Source organism: Microtus oregoni, unplaced genomic scaffold, assembly GCF_018167655.1.
Source record: "Microtus oregoni isolate MIOR12 unplaced genomic scaffold, Mior012 000046F_ref0000063, whole genome shotgun sequence".
NCBI lineage: Eukaryota > Metazoa > Chordata > Mammalia > Rodentia > Cricetidae > Microtus > Microtus oregoni.
The window spans coordinates 1046944-1059632 of NW_024543220.1; the positions used below are offsets into that span (position 1 = coordinate 1046944).

Here is a 12689-nt window from a genome sequence, read left to right on the forward strand (position 1 = left end):
ATTTGGGGGCTGGAGAGATGGCTTAGAGATTAAAAGCAATGACTGCTCTACCAGAGGTCCTGAGTTCAAGTCACAAGAACCACGTATGATGATATCTCACAATGATCTATAGTGAGATCTGGCACCCTCTTTTGGCCTTCAGGCACACATGCAGGCAGAACACTGTATACATAATAAATAATCTTTTTTAAAAAAATGGCTAATTTGATGTCCTGTGACTTTCATTGAAATCAAATAAGGAAATAGGAATGAAGAATAATATCAAGACTGCAGGAGTGTGCGGGCTTATTGTGTATTGGCCGGGAAAACAAAGACATGAGAGCTGGAGAATATACCACGTCCCTCAGTCTCTGCAGTCCCTTTGCTCTGACTTCACCCTCACCAAGCCCCTAGAATTCTTTATGGGTCTTCTTTGTAGCATCTGTGGTACAGTGCTTGCTTAGCATGCTGCAGGTATCTGGGTACCTGGGATGAAGGAAAAAGCTGTCTCCAGAAACCAAAGGGAGAAAGCCTCTCCCTTTGAAAAAGAATGCCGTTCACTTACTGTTTTTTTTTTTTAAATATTTATTTATTTATTAAGTATACAGTATTCTGTCTGCGTGTATGCCTGCAGGCCAGAAGAGGGCACCAGATCTCATTACAGATGGTTGTGAGCCACCATGTGGTTGCTGGGAATTGAACTCAGGACCTTTGGAAGAGCAGGCAGTGCTCTTAATCTCTGAGCCATCTCTCAGCCCCCTCACTGTTTTTTTTTTTAATATTTATTTATTTATTATGTATACAATATTCTGTCTGTATGCCTGAAGGCCAGATGAGGGCGCCAGACGTCTTTATAGATGGTTGTGAGCCACCATGTGGTTGCTGGGAATTGAACTCAGGACCTTTGGAAGAGCAGGCAATGCTCTTAACCACTGAGCCATCTCTCCAGCCCTCACTTACTGGTTTTTATGGTTGTTTATATTTTCTCTTTTTGTCAAACATTCAAAAAAATTGTGCGTGTATGCATGCAAGTGCCCTAGAAGAGGGCATTAACCACCCTACCGCCCCCCTGGAGCTAGAGTTATAGGCAATTAATTGTGAGCTTCCTGCTTGGGTAGCAGAAGCTGAACTCTGGTCCTCTGCAAGAGCAGCGACTGCTCTTAACTACTGATCCATCTCTTCAGCATCTGTCTGTTTTGAGGCTTTTCCCCCATTTTGTTTTAAGTGTGTGCATTGTGTGGGTAGTTGCCTTTATTTGTTTGAAGTGTGTGTGTGTGTGTGTCTGTGTGTATACACACGTATGCTATGGTCTGTTTGTGGAAGTTAGAGGACAATTTGTAGGAGTCGGTTTTCTCTTTCTAGATGCGGGCCTGGTACTGGCACCTTCCTCCCTGAGCTAGCGCATTAAGATCTAACTGAGCTCCACCTTATTTTTTGTTTTATTCTATCACTATCCATGTCCGTGTTCATGTATACATGATGTGAGTGTAAGTAACAATAGAGGCCAGAAATGGACATTGAATCTCCTAGAGCTGAAATTATAGCCAGTTGTGAGCCGCCATGTGGTCCTTTGGAAGAACAGCCAGAGTTTTTTTTTTTTTTTTTTTTTTTTTTTGGTTTTTCGAGACAGGGTTTCTCTGTGGTTTTGGAGCCTGTCCTGGAACTAGCTCTTGTAGACCAGGCTGGTCTCGAACTCACAGAGATCCACCTGCCTCTGCCTCCCGAGTGCTGGGATTAAAGGCATGCGCCACCACCGCCCGGCCAGCCAGAGTTCTTAACTGCTGACCCATCGTTGCTTCATAGCCCCCCATGTAGTGGCTCGTTCTTTGGACCATCAGCTCCAGAATGACAGGGAGACTTCTTTTTTAAACATTTATTTTATTATTATTATTATTTTATGTTCACTGGTGTGAAGGTCAGATACCCTGGAACTGGGGTTACAGACAGTTGTGAGCCACCATGTGGTTGCTGGGGATTGAACTCAGGTCCTCATGCTTGCACAGCAAGCACTGTACTATTTTACTAACTAGACTTTTTTTCCCATAGCCCCCCCCCCCCCTTTTAAACAGGGTCTCATTATGTAGCGTGGCAATCCTCCTGCCTCTACCTTCCAATGCTGTCATCTTAATCACGAGCCCCATGTCTGGCTGGACATGCTGTGGTTCCAAATGGCAGAGGGAAGCTTGATGATGCAGGCAGTAAACATGATGAAGGGGGCCAGGCAGTGGTGGCGCACTCCTTTAATCCCAGTACTTGGGAGGTAGAGGCAGGCAGATCTCTGTGAGTTCGAGGTCAGCCTGGTCTACAAAGTGAGTTCCAGGACAGCCAAGGCTGTTACACAGAGAAACCCTGTCTTGAAAAACAAAACAAAAAACAAAAACAACAACAACAAAAGATTTAGGGGGACACACAGACACCTTACTTATTTTGAGACAGAGTCTCTGTATGTAGCCCTGGCTGTTGAGGAACTTGCTTTTTGATCACATTGGCCTGGGAACTCAGATCCACCTGCCTCTGCTTCCTGAATGCTGGGGATGAAGGGTGTGGACCACCAGGCTCCACAAAAGACACTTTTCTTGTTTGTTTTTCAAGACTGGGTTTCTCTGTGTAGCTTTGTAGCCTGTCCTGGCACTCGCTCTGTAGACCAGACTGGCCTTGAATTCAGAGACCTGCCCGCCTCTGCCTCCCAGAATGTTTGCCTTTTAATAGGAGCTATAGGACAGTTTTGGATGAGAGCCTCACACGGAAAGATGTAAAGACAGAGGGAGGGGTCACCGCCATCATCTACCACACCATGTTTTCCAGCACTATAATCTGTCCCGTGATCAGGTGTGGTGGTGCACACCTGTGGTCCTAGTACTGGGAAGGTTCAGGCAGGATTTTGGCAAACTCAAGGCCAGCATGACAATATCATCCCCCCTCACCAGAACAAGCAAGCAGGAACACAGAATCGGACCCTGACTATGAACAGTCATTGCAAAGTTACTGCTTTTTCTCTTTTCTCTTTCTTTTTCTTTCTTTCTTTTTTTCTTTCTTTCTTTCTTTCTTTCTCTCTCTCTCTTTCTTTGCTCTAACTCTTCGTGGTTCTTGGTCTAATCTGCTGCTTTGCGTGGCTATGGGTAATGTTTGTTGATTTTTTTTAAAACTTACGCAATTGTGACGGAAGGTATTTGGACAGAAGAGGCAGTCGTGTTCTAATACACTAACCAGGCTAGAGCTAATGGTTGTCATCTGTGCACGGGACTGTATCCTCATGACCTGTATGCGTTCTTCCTACGAGTATATTTTAATATGTATGTAATATAGTCACATACACATTAATTTCTATGTAAATGTTTTACTCCGTTTATGTTTGCATGTGTGCCTAAGCACACGGTACGACGTATGTGGAGGCCAGAGGGCACCTTGTGGGACCAGGGTGTACGGGGGACTGAAGTCAGCTGGTCAGGCCTGGTGGTGGCAAGTGTTTCAACGGGCCAGGCCATGTTGCCGTTCTTATTTTATGAATGTGTTAAAAGCCAACTCACCAATCCTTTAAAGAATTAAGAACTAACACGTGACGTGTGCGTGGTTAGGGGCACCTGTGGCACGGCACACGTGGAGGTCTAAGTACAATGCTGTGGGGTGGGTTCTCTCCTTCCACCTTTCTGTAGCTCGTAGAGTCTGACTTCAGGCTGCCAGACTGCAGCGCCTTCACCTGAGAAGCCGCCTCGCTGGCCCGATTCTTGATTCTTTACGCAGGCAGCGTGTTTATCTTTAATGTGACAAACGCTGGAAAAAAGTCTCCTCATACACGTGGTCTAGCACATTTCCCCAAATTTATTTTTGTTTTTATGCTTAAGTCAAATACAAAAACATTCATAATATTATACACTCACTAGGAATGTTGATAAAGATATTTGTTTATTCATTCACTTGGAGTTCTTAAGTAAAACAGTATAATAGAAAATAAGTTAGAAAAGACTGTATATTCCAAAATACTAAAAGTGATCACTTAGGGGCAGTATAAAAATACACAGAGCATTGCTATCATTAAAGTTAACTAAACCGAGGCGCTTGTGTGAGCCCCCAAGCTCACATTCTCACTCAGGTTTCCCCCAACGCCTCAGCCACACCCCCTCCCACTACTCCCGCCCCACTCCAGGCCAGGTGGGCTAGAAGTTACTTTCTCATACAATCCATTGGGTGTCCACAGTATTGGGGTGGTAGTCCGAGGCCAGCCTGAGAACCTTCCTGTGTGCACACAGGACTCACAGACTCCCACTGTCCCACACAGGTCAGCTGACTGTGACCTTGTCCAGCTCTTCCCTCTCAATAAGAGAACCAACTACAGAAGCCTGAAAGGTCTGTCAGCTATGAGGAATAGGTTCACAGCAGAGGTCTAAGTGTCACGGTTAGGCCAGCGGAGATATCCATTTCAGAACCCTAAGAATATTTTATTAACAATTAACAAGATTTCCTCTTTTTATGTGTGGCATTAGGGCAAGAACAGGTCTACGTGACTTCCTTCTAAGGGGCAAAAAACCCCAGTCAAGAACAGCGAAGCTCACAGTCTCTGCCACCAGGTGGCGTCATAGACCAGTCCACAAGAACCTGGATAGGTGGTGGCAGCCACTCTACCTATCTCCTCCCTCCTCCTGGCTCCACAGCTGTCAACAGCTGACCCAGAAGAGATGAGGTAGGGCAGGAGGGAGTTTTCTTAGCCCTGGCAAGACAGAATGAAGACCCAAACCACAGTAATAACAGCTGCATGTTGGCAGGTCCGTTCCAGGGCTGTCCTGAGCACCTGCCACGTGCCCAGCTCACAGGCCCCATTCTAGGAGGAGCTGGGGCTAGGGACTGCCTTCAGCCCACAGCCTCTCAGACCTCTGTTGGAAATGTGTGGTCCCAGTGGAGGAGATCTTCCCTTGAGCCAAGATGAGGGTTATTTCTTGTGGAGAAACTTCATTTTATTGCCTAAAAAGGAAAGAAAGTATGATATAGAGATGAATACTTTGCATTGGTATGGATTTTGGTTTATTGGTACAAAGTCAAGGTCAATTTTCTTACATTGTGTATATGTATTTCTGCTCTTGATTAAGGTATTGTGTTTGTACAGCTCATTAAGAAATATAGGTTATAAATAAAAAAAAATTAAAAAAAAAAGAAATGTTAAAACAAAAAAAAAAGAAATATAGGTTAATAGTTATCTATAATAGTCAAGCTTGTAGTCATGTTAGTTTTCTAGATGTACAGAGATGTACTATAATTCTTGTTTGATACCTGTTTTGTTATATGTAATTTTACTATGTTAAAGTTAAAGTCTTCCTTTTTGTTTAAACAGAAAAGGGGAAATGGTGTGGGAGGTCCTTCTGTCTTGTGTTGCTTTTATTGGTTAATGAATAAAGAAACTGGCTTGGCCTATAGCAAGGTAGAATTTAGTTAGGCAGGGAAAACTAAGCTGAATGCTGGGAGAAAGGAGGTGGAGTCAGAGAGAAGCCATGGAGCCACCGGAGACAGAAGCACTGAAACTTTGCTGGTAGGCCACAAACTCATGGTGATGCACAGATTAATGGAGATGGGCTAAATTAAGATGTAAGAGTTAGTCAGAAATATTCTTAAGCTATTGGCCAAACAGTATTGTAAATAATATAGTTTCTGTGTGTTATTTCAGGGCTGAGCAGCCGGGAACAAGAGGCATTGTGGGAGGGAGGAAGGGAAGGGCACACGTGGAGGACTCAGGACAACTGTGTGGAGTCACTTCTCTCCTCCCACCTTTACGTCCTCAGGCTCCTGTGGCCAGTGCCTTCACCTGCTGAGCCAGCTTGCTGGCTGTGTCATGGAACTGCTGACTTTTCCTGCCTTCAGCTCCCCAGTGCAGGGGCGCAGGTATGCACTACTATTCTTAGAGGACCTCCTTGCCAATTAAACTGTAGTTCTGATGCTGCTGTCTTACCCTCCTACCCAGGGGCTCTGGGAGGCCGGGTGGAGTTCCACTTATATCATTCCCTGTCTGGCCCCAGGCCTGCTTCCTCTATTGGGTTCCCAAAAGGCTTAGGAGTGGAGGGGACTGTGGCAATGATGACAATGTTGTCACATTAAGAGAGGCAGTCAGTCTAGTGCCAGCTTCCTGTATCACTGAGGGTTCGTGGCTCTGGGGTCTGCAGTAGCTAAGAGTCCAGGAGAGACGGTTTAGATAGAGACTGGGGATGGGGATTCAGGCCTTACCCAGACCCTTTAGGAACTTATTGACTCCGCTGTGTTCTCCGCTGGGCAAGGTTTCGAGGTATTCCTGGGCTCGGACCTCAAACAGACCTGGTGACAAGAGACACCAGGACATTTTAGATCCTTTGCGCTTCTTCACAAACCCCTTCCTCGCCAGAACAGGTAAGGGAGGCCTTGCTTCTGAGAGGCAGCTGTGCCTACAAACATGCTTTCAGGCCTGAGGCTTATAAGGAATTTCACTAACTTGTAATTGCCGTGTAATAGCTGTCTGTGGAATGCTGCAAAAGCCTGCTCACACATGAGGTCCCATTTCGTTCCTGCTACCTCCTCCCCTCTCCCCAGACAGGGTTTCTCTGTGTAGCCCTGGTTGTCCTGGAACTCATTCTGTAGACCGGGCTGGCCTCGAATTCACAGGGATCTGCCAGCCTCTGTCTCTCTCCCAAGTGCTGGGATTACAGGCGTGCATCACTGCCCCCCCCCCCCCCCGCCCCTTCTGCTACCTTTCCTACCAGTTAGTGACCTAGTGACCTGTAAACCTGCCTAAAGTGGAACTGGCGGCTCTCCTGAAGAGAACCTCGGATGAGGCCAGTCCCCTCATACCCTGTAATTAAATTTCTCTTGTCCTGTGGAAATCCTTGTCAGAGCCTCAAGCGTGGCTGCCTGTCTCTCCCGTGTAAACAGCTATGGAAGTATGGGCTCTCAGCTGAGTTCACAGCACCAGAGAAATCCTAGGGGTGGGGCCAGTTGCTCTTCTAGAACCTTCTGGGCTCTGTGTAGCCATGCTTCAGAGGCAAGCGCCTTCCCTTCCCAGGTTTAGCTCCCATCAAAACCTCCTTTACCAGCATTTCTAACTTTACATTCCCAGAATGGCCGAGACAAGGGACCAAGTGGCTGGGACATGTGTCTCCGTCATTTTTTGCTTCTTGTTCCCTTTCTCCCTAGGAGCATGATGGAGCCTGCACAAATGGGGACAGGGAGAAGTAAGAGAGAATTCAGAGAAGAGGGAGAAGAAAGGCTGGCGTGGATGGTCACGGAAGCAGGATGCCACATTCTGCAGCGCTGGCCCAAGGCGCTGTACCAGAACAGACTCTCCTGAATCTTTATCCCCTCCACAGTCCCTAGATAGGAGCAGGAAGAAAGGCAGCTGGGAAGAGCGGAGAGGGCTGCAGAGAAGCAGGAGGGACAGGGGAACCGTGGGAGAAGCAGAGACAGCTTCAGGTGTGGCCGGATGACAGAGCTCCTGTGGAGGCCGCAATATCGTCCCTGCTTACATCCTTATCTACACCCTTACCCCTGCTCGTCGGCCAGTTAGAGCCTAGACAGCTGCACCCTCACTGCCCCAGCAGGGTCTGTGGTGTTCTGACCTTTGGCATCCTGCCTGCGTAGTTCCCGCTCCTGGATGAAGCCACGGAAAGTCTGGGTCTCCATGAAGACCTCCAGGAAGCGGCGCAGGCTCTTGGAGGAGACAGCTTTTCTGAAGGCCTCTCGCTGCAGGCTCCTCTCCTCGCCCGACGTCAGGAACAAGGAATAGTGGCCCACAATCTCCACGAAGAATCGGACAAAGGCTTCAGACACCACCTCATTCAAGGGGCTGAACTCAGGGCCTGAGCATGGGGTACAAAGACCAGAATAATAAGTTGGTGGGCCAGAGCCCAAGACAGTCAGTTACTGACAACAGCAGCAGCTTCCTCCCTCCACAGCCACCCGCGACCCTCTAAGAGAAAGGGCACCGAAAGCTGCCTTTTCCCCTCTTGAGGTATTTTGGGACCTAAATGGAGAAAGTGGGAAAAATTCCTACAATTATGTCTGGAATGGAATCCAGACGAAAGGTGGAACCCCACTTTCTCTCCTCATGCTCCTACTTTCTCACCCATCCACCCAGCTGTTTCAAAGTCCTGGCATTTACCATGCACGCAGTCCAGTGGACTTCCATCCTGGTCACAGGCCAGGTCATTCCTCTGCTCCAGAATGTGTTCCAGGGCTACCTGAAGCTTCCGGGGCAGAATGGAATCCTCGTCCTCCATCTGTAGGGCAGGAGATGCAGGTGGGCACAGTTACACCTGGCTAGCCATGTCCCAGTCGCATCTCTGGGCGGGCAGTTCAGCTCATAGTTTAAACTGTGTGTGTGTGTGCATATGCATGTGTGTAGGAATGTGTGGTTCTCTTGTTCCACCCTGAGGCTTAAACGTTACCCGGAGCCTTTACCTGTTGAGCTATCTTACCCACCCTTAGCTCTCATTGGAGGAACATGCTTAGAACCAGGGATTTGAGGTCTAAATCTCCACTCCAGTTTTCACAAGCCGTAAGAGCTCTGAACCTTCATTTGTAAGATGGGCCACTTCTTAGACATTATACAGTTCTCTTGTGAAAGTGCTTAGGGCTCCATGGGCTCTCTAGACCAGGCTGGTCTCGAACTCACAGAGATCTGCCTGCCTCTGCCTCCCGAGTGCTGGGATTAAAGGCATGTGCCACCATTGCCCGGCAATTCCATCTGTTTTTAACCTCCTCCCAATACATGCCTAATGTTAACCTCCTCCCAATACATGCCTAATGTTTTGGTAGGTTTTCCTGTCAACCTGTTTTTGGAAGAACATGGTCTCACTGTATAGCTTTGACTAACCTGGAACTTAGCATGTAGACCAGGCTAGCCTTGAACTCACAGAGATCAACCTGTCTCTGACTCCAGAGAGCTCGGGATTAAAGGCATGTGCTACCATGCCCAGCTCCTGTCAAATATTTTTTTTTAAATATTTATTTATTATGTATACAATATTCTGTCTGTATGTCTGCAGGCCAGAAGGGGGCACCAGACCTCATTACAGATGGTTGTAAGCCACCATGTGGTTGCTGGGAATTGAACTCAGAACCTTTGGAAGAGCAGGCAATGCTCTTAACCACCGAGCCATCTCTCCAGCCCCCTGTCAAATATTTTTTTTTTTGGTTTTTTTTCGAGACAGGGTTTCTCTGTGGTTTTGGAGCCTGTCCTGGAACTAGCTCTTGTAGACCAGGCTGGTCTCGAACTCACAGAGATCCGCCTACCTCTGCCTCCCGAGTGCTGGGATTAAAGGCGTGCGCCACCACCGCCCGGCTCCTGTCAAATATTTTTAAGATGTACACACATACAATTTTCTTTCTACTTGTTTGTCTTTTCTTACTGTTTTTTTTTTTAAAGAGAAAAACAGAATTAGGCTGAGAGAATGATTCGTTGGTAGAGTTTCCCTTTAGTATGTGAAAGCCCTGGGCTCCATCTCCAGTATCAAAACAAACAAGCAGAAAAGAAATGGGGAAAAAAATCAGCAAAATAATGTATATCATTTGGGTCTTTACTCCTCTATAATTTAAAAAAAAATTTTGAAGGTCTCTATATTACAGGTTGACTCTAAACTCACTATTTTACTGTGTGGCCCAGGTGGCTTTAAATTTAAGGCAATCCCCCTGCCTCCTCCCAAGGGCTGGAATTACATATATAAGCCATACCTGGCTTCTGTTTGTTTTTGAGACACCGTCTCCTGTAATGCTCCATTCTCCTGCCTCCTCCTGTATGCGAGGATTACAGGGAGGCACCACCATGCCTGGGTGTGTCCTGATTTTTTAAAATAAAAATTATTTATTTTGGGGGCTGGAGAGATGGCTCAGAGGTTAAGAGCACGGCCTGCTCTTCCAAAGGTCCTGAGTTCGATTCCCGACAACTACATGGTGGCTCACAACCATCTGTAATGAGATCTGGTGTCCTCTTCTGGCCTGCAGAGATACATGCAGACAGAATGCTGTATACATAATAAATAAATAAATTTAAAAAATTATTTATTTTAATTTTATGTGTATGAATGTTTTGCTGGGAACTAATCTCCGGTCCTCTGAAAGATCAGCAAGTGCTGTTAACCTCTGAATCAGCTCTCCTGTGTCCTTTTTATAAGAATTGGGATTTATTTTTTAAGTGTCCGTGCATGCGAGCACAGAGCCCGAGGAGCTGTGGAATCCCTCTGAAGCTGCTGTCAGAGGTGGCTGTGAGCTGCCTGACAAGAGTGCCGGAAAACGAACTCTTCACAAGTTCATCTAAGCAGTACAAACTATTTACTGCTCCAGCCTGCGCTCCATCATTAACTGGTCAAAGCCTTTCTGTGCCTGTACAGGTGAAAACCAGTCTTTGCTAAAGCCTTCCTCTACAAAAGCCTCATTCTTGGCTGGACTTGGCCTGGGGTGGCCCACTGTCCAGCTGAGCTGGCAAGTCCAGGCTTGCTAAAGAGCCTTTCGGAGCTAGGGTCGAACCCTCTGGAAAGCGCGAAGGCACAGGGGAAGCCGCCGAGCTGGTGTTCTACTCACCTGTCTGAGGAACCGATCATTGATGAGATCGACCACAAGGACCTGCAGGGCAGAGGAAAGGCCATGAGAATTGTCTGGAGTTATCTTCCTCCTCGGTACTGAAGCAGCTGGAGGTCGGGTGAATGCTTGTGTCTGTGTGCTCTGACAGGGACTGAGCAGTGTCCATACTGTACTGAAGGCTGGTGTCAGCAGCTGGATTCTCAGCCCCGTTCTCACTACAGGAGGGTTTCTCTGTTTGTCTGTTCATGGGTTATTGGGCGGGGGGAGGGGTGGTGGTGGTGACAAAAGATGCCAGAGGTCCCTACTTTCTGCAGTTCTACTTAACTCAGCCCTACTCCACTCTGGGGGTTCACCCTTTCATCCCCGAGCTCTTCCCTGCACCGACGGTTCTCCAGAGGGATAAGAGAAGACACTAACAGAGGAGTGTGGTCTGGGGGACACTGTCAGGCTGCAGGCTGTGTGCCCTTGTTAGCCATAGTTTTGGGGAGGGAGCACGTCTCTCCTCAGTGTGGGCTAAGATGTGGAGCCAGGACAAGGGTGGCATGAACAAGATGCCTGTGTACGAAAAGCTTAAGGGCATGCGTATGTGCTGCCTGAGAGAGGACCCTTATGCACACCATGAGGTGGCCAAGAAAAGACAGGGCTGGAAACAGAGGAAAGACAGTGTGTGTCGGGGGATGGCCTGGACACGGCTGGAAACAGGCTCTGCCACGCTGAGAGACCCTCACAAGCTCCTTGTCTTCACAGAATGAAAGAACGAGCATCCCCAGCCCTGAGATAACGGAGCAGATGGACTGGTAATTCTTACCAAGTTCAGAGCTGAATTTGGTTTCTGTTTCTGACTGCGGGGGTCCCCTGTACACAGGGCAGTTCACAAACTAGAGGAAGGGGACTGAATACTGCAAAGATGCCACAAAGCACTTCCTGCCCTGCGCACTGGTCTATAAAAATCGTGAGTGATATTACAATCATTGGTGGGTTTATTTCACAGTGTCTTGTTACATAGCCCAGGCTGACCTCAAACTTGAGATCCTCTGGCCTTGCCTGGCGGGTGCTGGGGTGCAGGGGTGCGACACCCACACCCAGCTTTAAGGATGTATTTTGCCTTTCTTTAATTCTAGCCTTCATTAAATAGAATTGTTTCTTGTACTGGGGGCTGGACCTAGCAGCTCTTGCATGGTAGACTGGTACTCTACCACAGAGCTACTTCCCTGGCTGGCCCTGTGGCCTCCCATCCCCCGCTTATTGTTGCACATGAGTGTGTGTGTGGCCAGCACTCCCCTCCTGTGTGCCCTGGGGAAGGACGGTGCAGGGATCCCATGGGGCTCACCTCTTCCAGTGGCAGCTCCCTGAGCAGCGGCAGTGAGCTGGAGAGCAGCCCGATGAGGAAGGGCGTGGGTGAGCACACTATGTCAATCATGGCGGGCGGTAGCACCGGGATGTAGGTGTGCTGCCAGCTGAAGGGGTAGATGAGCGCCACCACGGCATGGCAGCACTTGGACAGCGTGCTGCAGGGGACAGACAGAGGCAAAGGCCGGTTCAGGGTGGGTGAGGGTGGAGAGGAGGGTTGGGAGTCATCCCAGCGAAGCACTGGTTAGAACAAACAGACAGTTCTCAGATGAACAAACAAATGGCCAACATGCCTATAAAAAATGTTCAGTTTCACTAACCATCAAGAGAAACGTAGGCCAAAACTACACTCAGATTACCTCTTACCCCGGTCAGAATGGCAGCCATAAGGAAAAAAATGGCAAAACCCGTGTGTGGTTCCAGAACCCACAGTGAAGGGAGACAGGTTCCTGAGAGTTTTCCTATGCACATGCTCTTTAATACATCCATAAAAAAAAAAATCAACAAATTTTTTTTAAAGATTTATTTATTTATTATGTATACAACATTCTGCCTCCATGTATGCTCGCACGCCAGAGTAGGGCGCCAGATCTCATTACAGGTGGTTGTGAGCCACCATGTGGTTGCTGGGAATTGAACTCAGGACCTCTGGAAGAGCAGCCAGTGCTCTTAACCTCTGAGCCATCTCTCCAGCCCCCTCAACAAAAATTGTTAAAAAAAACCCCCGAATAACAGCCAGGGGTAGTGGCACACATCTTTACTCTCAGCACTCAGGAGTAAGAATGGATCTCTGTGGGTTCGAGGCCAGCCTTGGTCTTCATAGTGAGTTCCAA

General features: G+C 47.8%; 1 protein-coding gene across 2 annotated transcripts in view; it reads right to left on the reverse strand.

Annotated features, from left to right (window-relative positions):
* Positions 1 to 3797: 3797 nt before the first annotated feature.
* LOC121435559 (DENN domain-containing protein 2A) overlaps positions 3798 to 12689 on the reverse strand; it is a 96632-nt gene continuing 87740 nt past the window's right edge. For both annotated transcript variants that reach the window (XM_041634995.1, XM_041634993.1), the window contains 6 exons: positions 11837 to 12014; positions 10507 to 10548; positions 8090 to 8207; positions 7548 to 7787; positions 6187 to 6273; positions 3798 to 4935 (listed from right to left, as the gene is read on the reverse strand). In XM_041634995.1, coding sequence (XP_041490929.1) covers positions 4904 to 4935; positions 6187 to 6273; positions 7548 to 7787; positions 8090 to 8207; positions 10507 to 10548; positions 11837 to 12014 — 697 coding nt within the window. In that variant the 3' untranslated portion in view covers positions 3798 to 4903. The remainder of the gene's footprint in view (positions 4936 to 6186; positions 6274 to 7547; positions 7788 to 8089; positions 8208 to 10506; positions 10549 to 11836; positions 12015 to 12689) is intronic.